This window comes from Sceloporus occidentalis, unplaced genomic scaffold (assembly GCF_023333645.1).
Source record: "Sceloporus occidentalis isolate IW3139 unplaced genomic scaffold, rSceOcc1.0.p SCAF_16, whole genome shotgun sequence".
NCBI classification, from domain to species: domain Eukaryota; kingdom Metazoa; phylum Chordata; class Lepidosauria; order Squamata; family Phrynosomatidae; genus Sceloporus; species Sceloporus occidentalis.
Window position 1 is genome coordinate 11,747,280 of NW_028316996.1, and position 12,110 is coordinate 11,759,389.

A 12,110-nucleotide genomic window follows, 5' to 3' on the forward strand; every position below is an offset into this window, starting at 1 on the left:
GGATGTGAGCGGATTAGTGCAGTATTGTGCATATTTCAGTATTTTAAAGACATATCATGGTGTCATAAACGTCTCGGCTCACAAAATCATTTTTTTATGGTTTTTTTTTTTTATTCCTTCTGAGTTTTAATAGTATATTCATGTGAGCCGCAACCAAAGCTATCCGGCTGGTAGACACCATATTATCCTTTTAATATAATATCTTATACAGTATCTTACTGTTCAATTCAAAAATGGTACATCAGTATTCTGTATTTCCTGTATGTGACGTATTTATTCCTCCCACCTGTTACAAGGTGTTAAAATAAAACAGTGTTTGACCCTAAGCATACTGCCTTCACCAAATGATGTGCTTCGCAGAACATTCTCCCTTAAGGTCTGCTTTCTGGGCCTGGTGAAGAGGTTCTAAACACTATCTTGGGTGCATTTGTATTTTTCAGATCATGTCATAAAAGGCCTTATGTGAATTTCTAGCTCACTGAGCCACATATATATTAGTCAACATGACTGTTTTGCTCCTGGACAAATTGTAACTGAGAGTAACCTTCAAGACCTGTAATCACAGCAGAGATTTTCTCTCTTCCTAAAGAATTTTTGTAAATGCTTGTGTCCCTCCCCCCCCTCTTTTATGTAGCCTAATGATGTTCATCATACCTGGTAGCTAAACTAATAGATGGCCAGAAACCATTGCTAAGAAAATTACCTAAACGTTATTAAAATGGAATTGAATGGCAATTTTTACACAATACCAATTTTAAATTCAGAATGCATGCTTTATACATGTGTGAAATAATTGATATTGTATCCTTGTAAAACTGGACAAATTAGTAATTTTTTGTGGAATGCAGTCGCGTGAAAAAGAAAGTACACCCTCTTTAAATTCAATGCTTAACATATCAAGAGATAATTACAATCATCTGTTACTTTGCCGGTGTCAAGGCTGAGTGGGGTTCGGAGCGCAGCGCAGAGAGACACCGGGTGCAAGGGAGTGAAGTAAGGGCAATCCAACACACAAAGTCCAGTATCTTAGCCAAGGGTCAAAAGACCGTGTAATCAAATAGAAGGTGCGCAGTACAACAAGGGTAATCCAAAGACAAAGTCCATAAATCCAGCCGAGGGTCAAAAGTCCATATAATCCAAATAGAGAAATAACAGCTACAGGGTATAGGAATCCGGTAGGGAACTTGAACAACCAAGTAATGAAGTTACAGGGTTGCAGGTTTAAATAGCCCGCCTAATTGATACTCCTCCTCTCTCTGTGGCTGTCAATTAGTCCCTAACCCCTCCCCTGGCTGTCAGTGAGGTTTGGGACCGCAGGACACGCCCCCCTGGCTGCCAGTGGTGGTTTGGGACCGCAGGACACGCCCCCCCTGGCTGCTAGCAGCGGTCTGGGACCGCAGGACACGCCCCCCCGCCATACTGCTATTCCCTGCGTCTGCCGCGTGCGGCTGCCGCCGCAACGGAGACCAGGGACGCGGCCTGCGGCACGGAGATGCCGTGCCGTGAGGCCGAGGACGTGGTTGCTCGGCGGGGACGCCGCCGGGTAAGGACCTCCGCCGCCGACGGGTTGGGACCCGACCGGAACGTGGCCAAGGACGCGGGCGCCCGGCGGTGTCGCCGCCGGGTGAGGACCCCCGCCGATTACCGGTAGGGTCCTGACAGCCGGTCTAAAAATTAGTTGAACTCAGATGAACAACAACACATGACGTTTTACACAGTGTCATAATTTATTCAACAAAAATAAAGCCAAAATGGAGAAGCCATGTGTGAAAAACTAAGTACACCCTTACTTTCTTACTTCCATAGAAATTAAGATGCTAACTAACAGACAGGTGCTGCTAATCAAATGTTCTTGATTGATTGATCATCAGCAAGTGTGACCACATCTATAAAAGCTAAAGTTTTAGCAGTTTGCTGATCTGGAGCATTCAGGTGTGTGTTCAAACAACACCAAGAATAGACATCAGCAATGATCTGGTAAATGCGTCGGCGTGAGCAGGTGAATATTTACTTACCACATAGCTTCATTGCAGCTCAGGCCCTTTTTGATTTTAATCCCTAGTCTGTCCCAACACCTGAGCCAATGGCAGACAAAAGTAGATTGTAGAATTTGCCAAATGACACTCAAAATGTAAAGGTTGAATGTAAAGGTTTCACCCCTGGTCTAATTGGTATCAAACTGAATAAAGATTTTTCAAGGACTACCACTATTTGCCTTTGGATAATTCTGTGTATCATTTTTGTTTATTATAAATTTTCATGTCAAAGCTCAAGATTCAATGCTTAATCCATCACCATTGTATCATTCCCCATTTCCCTTGATAACAATGTAAATAACACCCTGTCTGTCTGATACATATTGTATACTTTGTAACCTAAAGGGTGTTTTACTACTCAACTTCTTTACTATTCTTCTTGGTATACATTGTAACCCATCATATGCAATGATATACTCTCTGTGTTCTGTATTGTTTTGAAAGGGAATATATATATATTTATATATTAGTATGATCTTTTATGTAGCGCCACCAACCATGTCTTACTTTACATACATTCAAAGCGTATGACAAAACTAGGGTTGACAGATTTAAGACAAACCAATCCGTTAGATAAAGAGGGACCTGTTCTGGAAAAAGTTTCTTCTTACATTCAGGTGCACCGATTTCTGATTTTATTGTGTGTAACACAGCCATTTTAACATTAATCTAGTGGGAATTAAAATCAAAACAGGACAAGGAGAGGTGTTACAAGTAGCTGGTTTTGGGACTTCCTGGCAATGTCATTGTGTTACCTAGCCAAGTGTGTCCAACTGTAGCACAGCACCGAATTGCAGTCTGTCTACCTGACAGTGACAACAATGTGGTACAAGATGTTCTGAGTAGATTTGTGGGTTGGAACAGACCAAATAAACCGCCTTTTGTTAGTCTGCATCTGATTTCCTCTGGTCAGCTAGGTATATAGTAGAGTGTTTGATCTCCTTCAGAAAAGTTTGAGCCCCAGGGACTTAAATTTTGTTACAGTATTTGTTATCCCTGACATTATATGACTGAAATAGTTACACAAGACTATTATTTTTCTAGGGAAAAAATGCTAAGTACATTATATGTTGAATTTTATATGAATTAATACTGGAACCCAGTTAACTGAACATATGCTGCATTTAAACACACCTACAAAGGAAGCAATAGCCAATACTTGCCATATAATTAACCATTCTCACCTGGCTTTGATTTCTTTATTATTAAAGTAATTTCCTATTTCCCACAAGCTGTTTGCAGAAGTATCAGGATGACATACACTGATAAATGATTGTCCTGGGTATATGCCATATGTATTTTATCTTATTGCAACATTAACCCAGTGAACTGTGTGTGTTATAATAAACATATAGGTTTTTTTTAATTTGGTAAAAAAAAAAAAAAAAAGTTTTAGTGTAATTATTTAAATCTAAATGATTGTTTGGTTTCCCAGTCTACTTAGTAACGACTCACATAAAAAATAATAGCAATATGTAAATGTATAAGTTTGTGGTATGTGTTCTACTGTTGTAAATTGTTCATGTTAAAGATGCTGTCCCACTTGCTGAATTTACCATTTTTATTACTTATTGCAGTTTTGGAAACAATCCCAGTACTGTTGAGTGTCCAAATTTTTTTCTCAGAAAAAAATATTATTCATGTTACATTTAGGTTCATTGAAAGTTTTTTTGGCAATATGTCATTGTCATGTGACACAAAAGTAGGAACTGAAAAGGCTTCTTAAAAACCTATGGTAGTAAAATGTCATATCTACTAAAGTTTATTTCCTCGGCATAGTAGAGAGTGCAATTAGTGTTTTGTCTGGGATGAACAGCACATAGAGCCGAGTGTTCACACTGTTATATTTTTCTACTACGTCACTAAGCAGCCATAGTTGTCTGAAGACTATATGGAATCTGTAGTCAAAGGTGATACCTTGTATTGGGCCAATATAGGAAGATATATAGAGTTACATAAACTTTTGGAACCTTAGCATTGTCTGTTTTGAAGGCTGGTGGTTCAACTATCATACTTTATCACTTTAAAACAGGAAAACTGTGGCGTGATTGTGCTGAATCCCAATGAAAACTACATTGAAGTGGAAAAGAGCAAACCACTATCCCAACAGCCGTCTCCAGATAGCTCCGATGAGCCCGCAGAAAAGAGGGAGAGAAGAGAGAGGATTTCAAAGGACACCAAGAAAAGGAAGGAATATGAGAAATACCGGAACCCTCAGAAAGAAAAGGAAACTCTGCAGCTGTACATCAGAGTGAGTAACATATGTGTCGATCTTATTATATGGCAGAACCCAGGCAGTTCAATGTATCGCGCTGTTTTTTTGCACATGATTACATGTACAGTTTCGGCCTGTGTGCTTGTGATCAAATCAGAAGCTATATATAACAACCTGTTTTATTTATTGTTACAATATACGATGTTACAATATTCTGTAATCCTCACATGCACTTGCAAAGGGGCCTCAATGGAAATGCAAAGGGACGCCTCATCTACTATATGCTTTGAAGTGCATATGGTGGCTGGAGTGTCCCTTTAAAAGGGCCTGGACCTGGTATTTTTTTTTACCAGAATATTTTTGCCTTTTTATTCTTATAGATCTCAGAAGGCAACATAAAAACTATAATTTCAATGTTTTTTTCTTATATTATTACAGAAAAATTTTTATTATTTTACTTTTGATTAACTTATGAGACTGAGGTGCATAAATGAGCACCTGACGGGCAGTTGCAGTGTTTGTCACGATATAATAAAGATATAAACAAACCGAAACGAGGATGGGTTAAGAATATTGTCCAGCTGTTGATTGAAGTGTATCCCCTGCATGCAATAATAATTTGCATGTGTCTGAATCTATAACATCACTACTACCCTTACCACCATGGTCAAGGGTGAGGACTCAAGGCTATCCAGCCTATTAGAGACATTTTTGTAAAGTCCAAATTGGAGTGGCAATAGATGTGTAAGAGGGCAGTTTTTATAACGTTTATTTAAAAAAAAATCCTGAAAATGTTAAATAGTGAGTGTAACATCTGTTTTTGGGGGAGGATTAGTATTAATTTCTCTGTTAAGTAGTTAAGCGCATTGTTAAAAACCTCAACAGAACACGCTATATGTCTAAGAAATGTTTGTTAAAAAAAATATATATTTAGTTTAGTTGGTCATAAAACGGATGGCTTTACTGAGTTTGCTTTGTTTAATTTTACAAGGAAAACATTAACTTCCTGTGCTTAGTGTGTGATGGCAGCAGCAGCAGCAGCAATGTAATTGGGACGCCTTGGCTTGATCTCTCCATTTTGACATTGTGGACCTCTGTAACAAGAGCAGCATGGGACTGTTCCAGCCATGCTACCTCCGCAGCTAAAATGTATCAAGGGGCACACACGCAGTCCCTTTCTCAGTGACCTAATCTGTATGCTAGTCAATGAAAGTTCTGCCCCATCACATAAGGATCTCGTTACAGAAGCCAAGTTTATCAGTAAAGGTAATTGTACACGAAACACCAGAGAGCTTAAGAAAACAGGATATAGAGTGTACACAATATAACTTTTTATTTTATTTTGCTTTGGAGGAGGCATGGAGGATTTAAGGTTGGGAAGCATATGTTACTAGTCGTATTGTCTTCTAGTTAGTATGTGCTATTGGCCTTTTGTTGGGGATCTGTAAAATGTATAGGCTTATGTGGTTGGTGTGTTGCTTGATAAATTAATGATTCAGTATAGTATTATAGATTTTTGGGAACTCCGGATTACATAGTAAACATATTTAATAATCTTAACAGGGGCCTTCTAGAAGCAAGGGGAAAACTCAACAAAACTTTCAGTGGCTGGGAGATCCAATTGGCCAAGTCATAGTGTCTAAAACAGCCCTGTCATAGAGTACACCATTATCTACACACGTACCCTAAGAGGATTTACTTATTTTTCTTACGCTGGTATTATGGCCCATATGGTATTTAGCCATTCACTATCTCATCCTGAGGTGTGGCATTGCACTGTGGAGGCACAACTTTCCAGTGTCTATATGAGTGCAGATTTACTCTTTACTGTAAGTCAGCTCTGCGTTGGGGATAATTGGCTTTTACTCTGTATTTCTAAATAAAATATATTTGGGTTTATTCACGAAAGGGAGAGTTTTCAGGAGAGCTGTGTTTTCTGTACCTTGACTTCACTATACATTGTGAAAGGTCAACCTCAATAATCTTCTGCTGCAGGAAAAGCTTGGTTGTATACTGTGTAGTTAAATGAGTGCGATTTCTTTCAAGCTTCCTCAAACATCAAATTATGCAAAATGCAGGATCAGATCAGTTCTTCATGGATGAAAAACTTATCGCTGTTGATATTGCATAGTTTGTGTGGTGGGGTTTAGAAAACTTTAAATAATTGGTAAACAAGCTGTTTATAAACGTTTTAGTTTTTTCTTTTGAATACAATTTTTTTTAAAAAAATACGTGAGACAATAATTATTATGAATATGGTTAAAAAAAGAGGGGGGGGAGCTACTTGTCCCTACTTGTCAAAAAAATGAGGAAAATAAAGGTTGAAGAAAGACTTGGGAAAACTAGGAAAATGGATCTGGTCCTGTGGTGTAAAATAGCTCTTGTCCTTAACGGGTTATGACTTTTTTCCTACCCCTCTGCCATAATGTTTTAAAAGGCAGGTCGATCCCCTACTGGTAAGACAGGATAGATGATCGCACATGCGCATATCCATCCCTAAACACGGAATCATTTTCTCTGTGCTTTTAATGCGTCACTAAGTGAAAAGGCTATCTGAACAACTATATTGTCACACCGATTCTTCAAATTTAGCAACAATAGTTTTATTCCAGAATAAATCTAAAGAAATTGGGCTGATGATCTCTAGGTGTGTACTTAGATCCTCAGGAAATTTAGACCGGTTGAAATGAAGGTCCAGCCGGCTGCATGAACCCACATCAGACGTTCACTCCTGTCTTCTGCTCCATAGGGACCAACATTGCCTATCAGGTGCACTTAGTGGTATATATAATATTTACTTTAACAGACATAAACTACACACAACTTTGCAGCCTTTGTCAGTTAACTTCTACAAAGGAAACACAATAGATTAGTTATGAAGAGAGCATAGTGCAAAATGATCCCTGGTCTGGCTATTGGTTTAGGACTGATATAATTATATTTTCACAGCCTTGTCATTCAGTGATTCATTCGGTGCAACAATATGACGGTGGATTAATGGTGTACGCCACCAGCATTTCAATGCACCTGGGAGTTCCATTTACAAAAGATGTAATTCCACCCCAAGTGTTTAGTGCATTACCCCCCATGAACTGAACCTTCCCCAGGTAACAAATACAAATCCCTGCACCTGTGTCTACTGTAAAGTCTGGCTATACTAATGTCTGTTCGGTCTGTGATAGGGCCTGTTTTCATCTGTTCAATTTTATTATTGTCTTTTATTTATATATTGCCAGCGAGGCACAGAGAAAGGATGAGAGGTAGTGTGCTAATTGTATCAGTGACAGGGAAGTTCTAGCAGCTAAGATGGTGCGGCTTCTCTGAAGAAGTTGGTTTTGAGATATTTCTTGAATGTCGGGAGGGAGGGTGAATGCGGAAGGTTCGTTGGAAGTAGATGCCAGAGATATGGGGCAGCTCGAGTGAAATCTTGTAGACGAGAAAAGGAAGAGGTGATAAGTGAGGAGGAGAGCCTTAGCCCGTGGATGAACGTAAGGATCGAGTAGTAGAGTATTTGCTTATGGGGGCAGAAATGTATGGAGGAGCAGTGTTATGGGGGTATCATGGAGGAGGGGGCAGTGTCTTGGGGGGCAGTGTTATGTTAGTACCAGGATTTTAAATTGAATTCTAAAGGTAATATATAATATATATATATATATAATATTGGTATTTGTGTATTTAAAAAAAAGTATTTGTAAGGCATTCAGTTCCCCTCTATAAATATAAATCCAATATGCTAATCGCTAATATTTTTAAAAAAGTTTGCCACATTAGCTATGAGTGGAAAGACCCTAGCTGAAGTACAGAGGCTAAACCATCTCTCAGTCAAAGCCTTATGAACCACTTGGCAAGCATGGGGAGTGTCTGATCAATCAGGTAATCATAAGTAGGGCTACATGTAATCTTGATAAGATGAGCACAGACCCGTACGGGATTTGCATGCTATCTAGAGTGGTACAGTGGACCAAAATATCAAGCATACCTCCAAAGTATCCCACTTTTAGAGGGACAGTCCATCCTTTGACCCTAAATACAAAAATAAGTATATCCCAGTGTTCTACAGCCTTAAAAGTTACAATAATTTGTGTGGAAACAGCATCAACTGTTTAGAAATGTAATGGTGTGAATAAAATGCATACATAACTACATAAAACATCTTGGTAAAGCCCCCCCCCCCCCCCCGCTGCACCTCTTCCCCTTAAAACAAATATTTGGCTGTATTTGTAGTTCCTTTAGGGGTGCTGTGAAATAAGATGATTAGAAGAAAGTACATTCCCCCACATGTACATGGTGGTCTGTTAATGTATTTGCCATGTTAGGCAAACCTCTGTGCAAAGGGGCTGTGAAGCATCGGTTGCTCCGGGAGTTAGCAATGCCGCGTGTCTGCCATACCCCACAGGAGGTACAAGGGCAAATTTCTTGCAGGTGCTCTTTGGTTTAATGTGTAGAAGCACTGCAATATATATTGGCAGCATAGTGGCGGTGTATAATAAAAATATATTCTGCACAACTAGTCATGGTTCATAAAAGAAGTATGCTAAGAAACACAGCCCTTCAGCGTGCTGCAGAATAATGCTAATAGCCAATCCTGTATGAACCGTTTATCAATGAAACTGCGCTTTGACACCATTATTGAGTCTAGAATAAACGGCGTGCTTTATCACCTGCTTTTCGGATGCAAAGCTAAAAAGGGATCATTGAATCATTATTTGAGCCTAGTTTGCTGAAACCAAAAGCAATAAAAATATATGTTTAGCAAATAAAAAACACATTTCAACACTAACCTTCCTGTTAAAACCGGATGAAGTGACTATTAATATTATTCCCCCCCCCCCCCTTCGGTAGATTGATTGATTTTTTCATCTCAATAAGTTGTTAAACTAAACTTGTGGATAATGTGCGTTTGACTAATGTACTGTGGCTGGAGTTTAGCGTAATTGGCCACAGGATGCATTTTTTGAGATTTAAATTATTTTCTACTCCAGTGCTTTCAAAACTCTGCTAATCTAAGCAATAAAATTGAGTCATAAAGTTTAGTTTCCTGTGCCATGGGAATGCAAGAGAAATCTCAACATCTGACCTTTGGTTTATGAGCTACTCATACCTGCTTTTGCTGTACATTACACCTTTCTGCTACAATAAAACATTTATGTTTAAATCAAGTAGACCCCTTCTCTTTAAATGTTTCATTTAAATATGTTAGTAGCAGCCTCTCTCTTGCTATTGTGTATTTAAATGCTGCCTTTATTTCCCCGAGTCACAAGAGGCAACTTATTTTAAAGGTGCTGTTCCACCATTATTTAGGTTCCTTGATCGTGCTAAGCAAGTAAACAGTAGCAAATCTGGGATTCTCTACTTTACCCAAAACACAAACTTTTAGGAAGCTTTTTTTTCTTTCTATGGCAACTACCTTTCCCAGCCTGCTTGGTTGGGACACAACCTTTAAAGTGGATTGTTCGTTACGTACAATTCATTTCAAATACATGCCTTTTTAAAGTGGGTTTCCCCGGCACATACTACATGCAAGTACTTACTTTAGTGCTTACCTGACCTTTAACTACTGCTGCAAGGTAATTGGTAAACACGTGCTAAAGAGTTAATTTTAAGGTTCCACTTACTAGTTTTCTAATTGGGTTATTTTCCATCTCTTTGCAATCCCTTCTTTAGCCAGCGATCTATCCAGGTAACAAGTAGCTTTCTCTGTGACAGCCCTGTTTCTAACACCAGTCCCCAAGGGTCACATACCCATCGAGCTTTCACTGTAATTCCTAACATGTAGACCTATTGATGCACTCAGTTAATGAGATACCAATTAGAGAAACCATACAGACTCTGTGTGTATATGGCCCTCGGGGGCCTCATTGGACAGTCGTGCCTTTGGTCCAGTATCATTTCATAGGCACAGAAGCATTGTTTTTAAACTATATCTGTTTGTTGTACAAAAAAAACCAAAAAACCTAAACATCTGTTTACTAATAATCAACTAATTAACTGCATATTCTAATCATGGAATATACCCCTAATAAAATGTATATTTATTTTAAGTTGGTACAAAGACATGGTCATTGTGCATGCTGGTGCCTGCACTTTATTGAAAGTAATGTTACCATGTTTTATTTAGAGCAGAAGTATAATATACTATTTTAAAGTTAATTGAATTTAGTGATGATGTCACCAACGATGCTTGTGGGGTTCTAAATAAATGAACAGCACATAACGCTACGCTTGCGACAGTTTTGCAAGATTTACCCAAGAAAACGGAAAAATCCGGTTTATTCAGATTTTTAGCAAGTGAGGCGTTTCAACTCCCTGTAGATCTCATCTTTGTCATCTCCGCAGACTGCCAAACAGTGTACACATTATGATGGGGATTTTGTTGTGTGCACACCTGTCCAACGAAAACTGCATGGAGACTAGCAACTCATCTCAGAAAGGCTACAGATGGTAAAAACATCTGGTTGCTTTCATTCTGAATGAGCACACAAAGGAAAGCCCCCTTAGCTCCGATCGCTATATTCATTTTGAACAGTTTAGTCTGCCTTGGCTACGTCTTGACATAAAATGAAGGGCATGGTTTATATTGGCATGTTAGCTCTACAGAGTGTTCTCACTAAATTTGTTATGAATGGTTTCTGTGCTTTATTTTTTTCTTTTTTTTTTTTTTTTAACACTGTTTAGAATTTTCTAATCTACCCGGTGTTAATTTTGAACATCTTGCTACTTTGCATATTATTTCACCTGTTATTTGATCCTTTGACTAAATGATCTGCACTGAACATAGTCCCCTCTACACCCAACATGTCAATCTGTGACAATGTATGCTAGAAGATGCATAGCCCACCTTATTTGTCGTGAATAAGACCAAGCACATTCTGTCGTATTGGTTGTAGTAAGAATAGAAGCCATCACTGACCTGTCTTTTTTTTTTTTTTTCTCCAGCATATATTTGCTGCTAGACGTACCTTGCGTTCGTGAAATAGGAGGGATTCATATGCACTTCAGCTTATTTCTCATTGAGACACTTCAGGGAATCTGGGCTGTTGTGTTTTTGTTTTTTGACTTTTAAGCAGCTTTGCAAAAATAAAATCCAAATTAACTGACTCTTCCCAAATCCCCTCCCAAAACGTATTTTTCTCTACCTACATTCAGAAACTTTGTAGTCCTCTGACAACACTAAAAAAGTATACTGTCATTTACTCATTACAACCAAAAAAACCATTTTTCCTTCGTATATTGTCTTTACTTTATAAGAATCTTTGCTCATTGAAAAGTGTGGCAGGAGACTTTGACATCCCATAGATCAGGCATGTGGCTGTCTGCTATATAAGTGACACTGCGGACCACAGCTTTTTACATCAGCCGAGGTATAGCGTGCTTCGTGTACGGTATATGTAGCAGGTGGTCACACTTCCTTTTATTACATCAGCCCCCGAGTCGCCTTGAAGTAGTTGGGAGGGGCAACTGGGCGCCATCTCTCTGGGTATTTGTGCGATGGACCCAATGGCCAGTCTAGGTTTCGTCCACCAGTTTTGGTACCTTTTTTTTTTTTTTTTTTTTTTTTTTAATCATCACGGCAAAACATTGTTTTGCATTAACTGGGTGCACTTGCATTATAACAAAGAGTGGCCATTAATAAGAGCACCATATAGAACACTAGAGGGTAGATAATACGGTCTTTCTATCACAGATGTCTATTAAGATGTTAACACAACATATTACTAGTTTTACACTGTGTTTATTAACGTGGATGTAATTTCTGGTGACAGGGCCACTTTAAACTCTCACCACATTATGTAGAGCTTCCTTTCCGTCTTTGCTGTCCTTGGCTACAGCAATGTTTGGCCGGTCACCTGCTCCTCTCT

At 38.8% G+C, this 12,110-nt stretch overlaps 1 protein-coding gene across 2 annotated transcripts in view; it reads left to right on the forward strand.

The window, feature by feature from the left end:
* The window catches only part of LOC149303037 (cotranscriptional regulator ARB2A homolog), a 168,181-nt gene that overhangs the window by 51,008 nt on the left and 105,063 nt on the right, over nucleotides 1–12,110 (forward strand). For both annotated transcript variants that reach the window (XM_089481864.1, XM_089481865.1), the window contains one exon: nucleotides 4,069–4,287. In XM_089481864.1, the coding sequence (XP_089337990.1) occupies nucleotides 4,069–4,287 (219 nt within the window). The remainder of the gene's footprint in view (nucleotides 1–4,068; nucleotides 4,288–12,110) is intronic.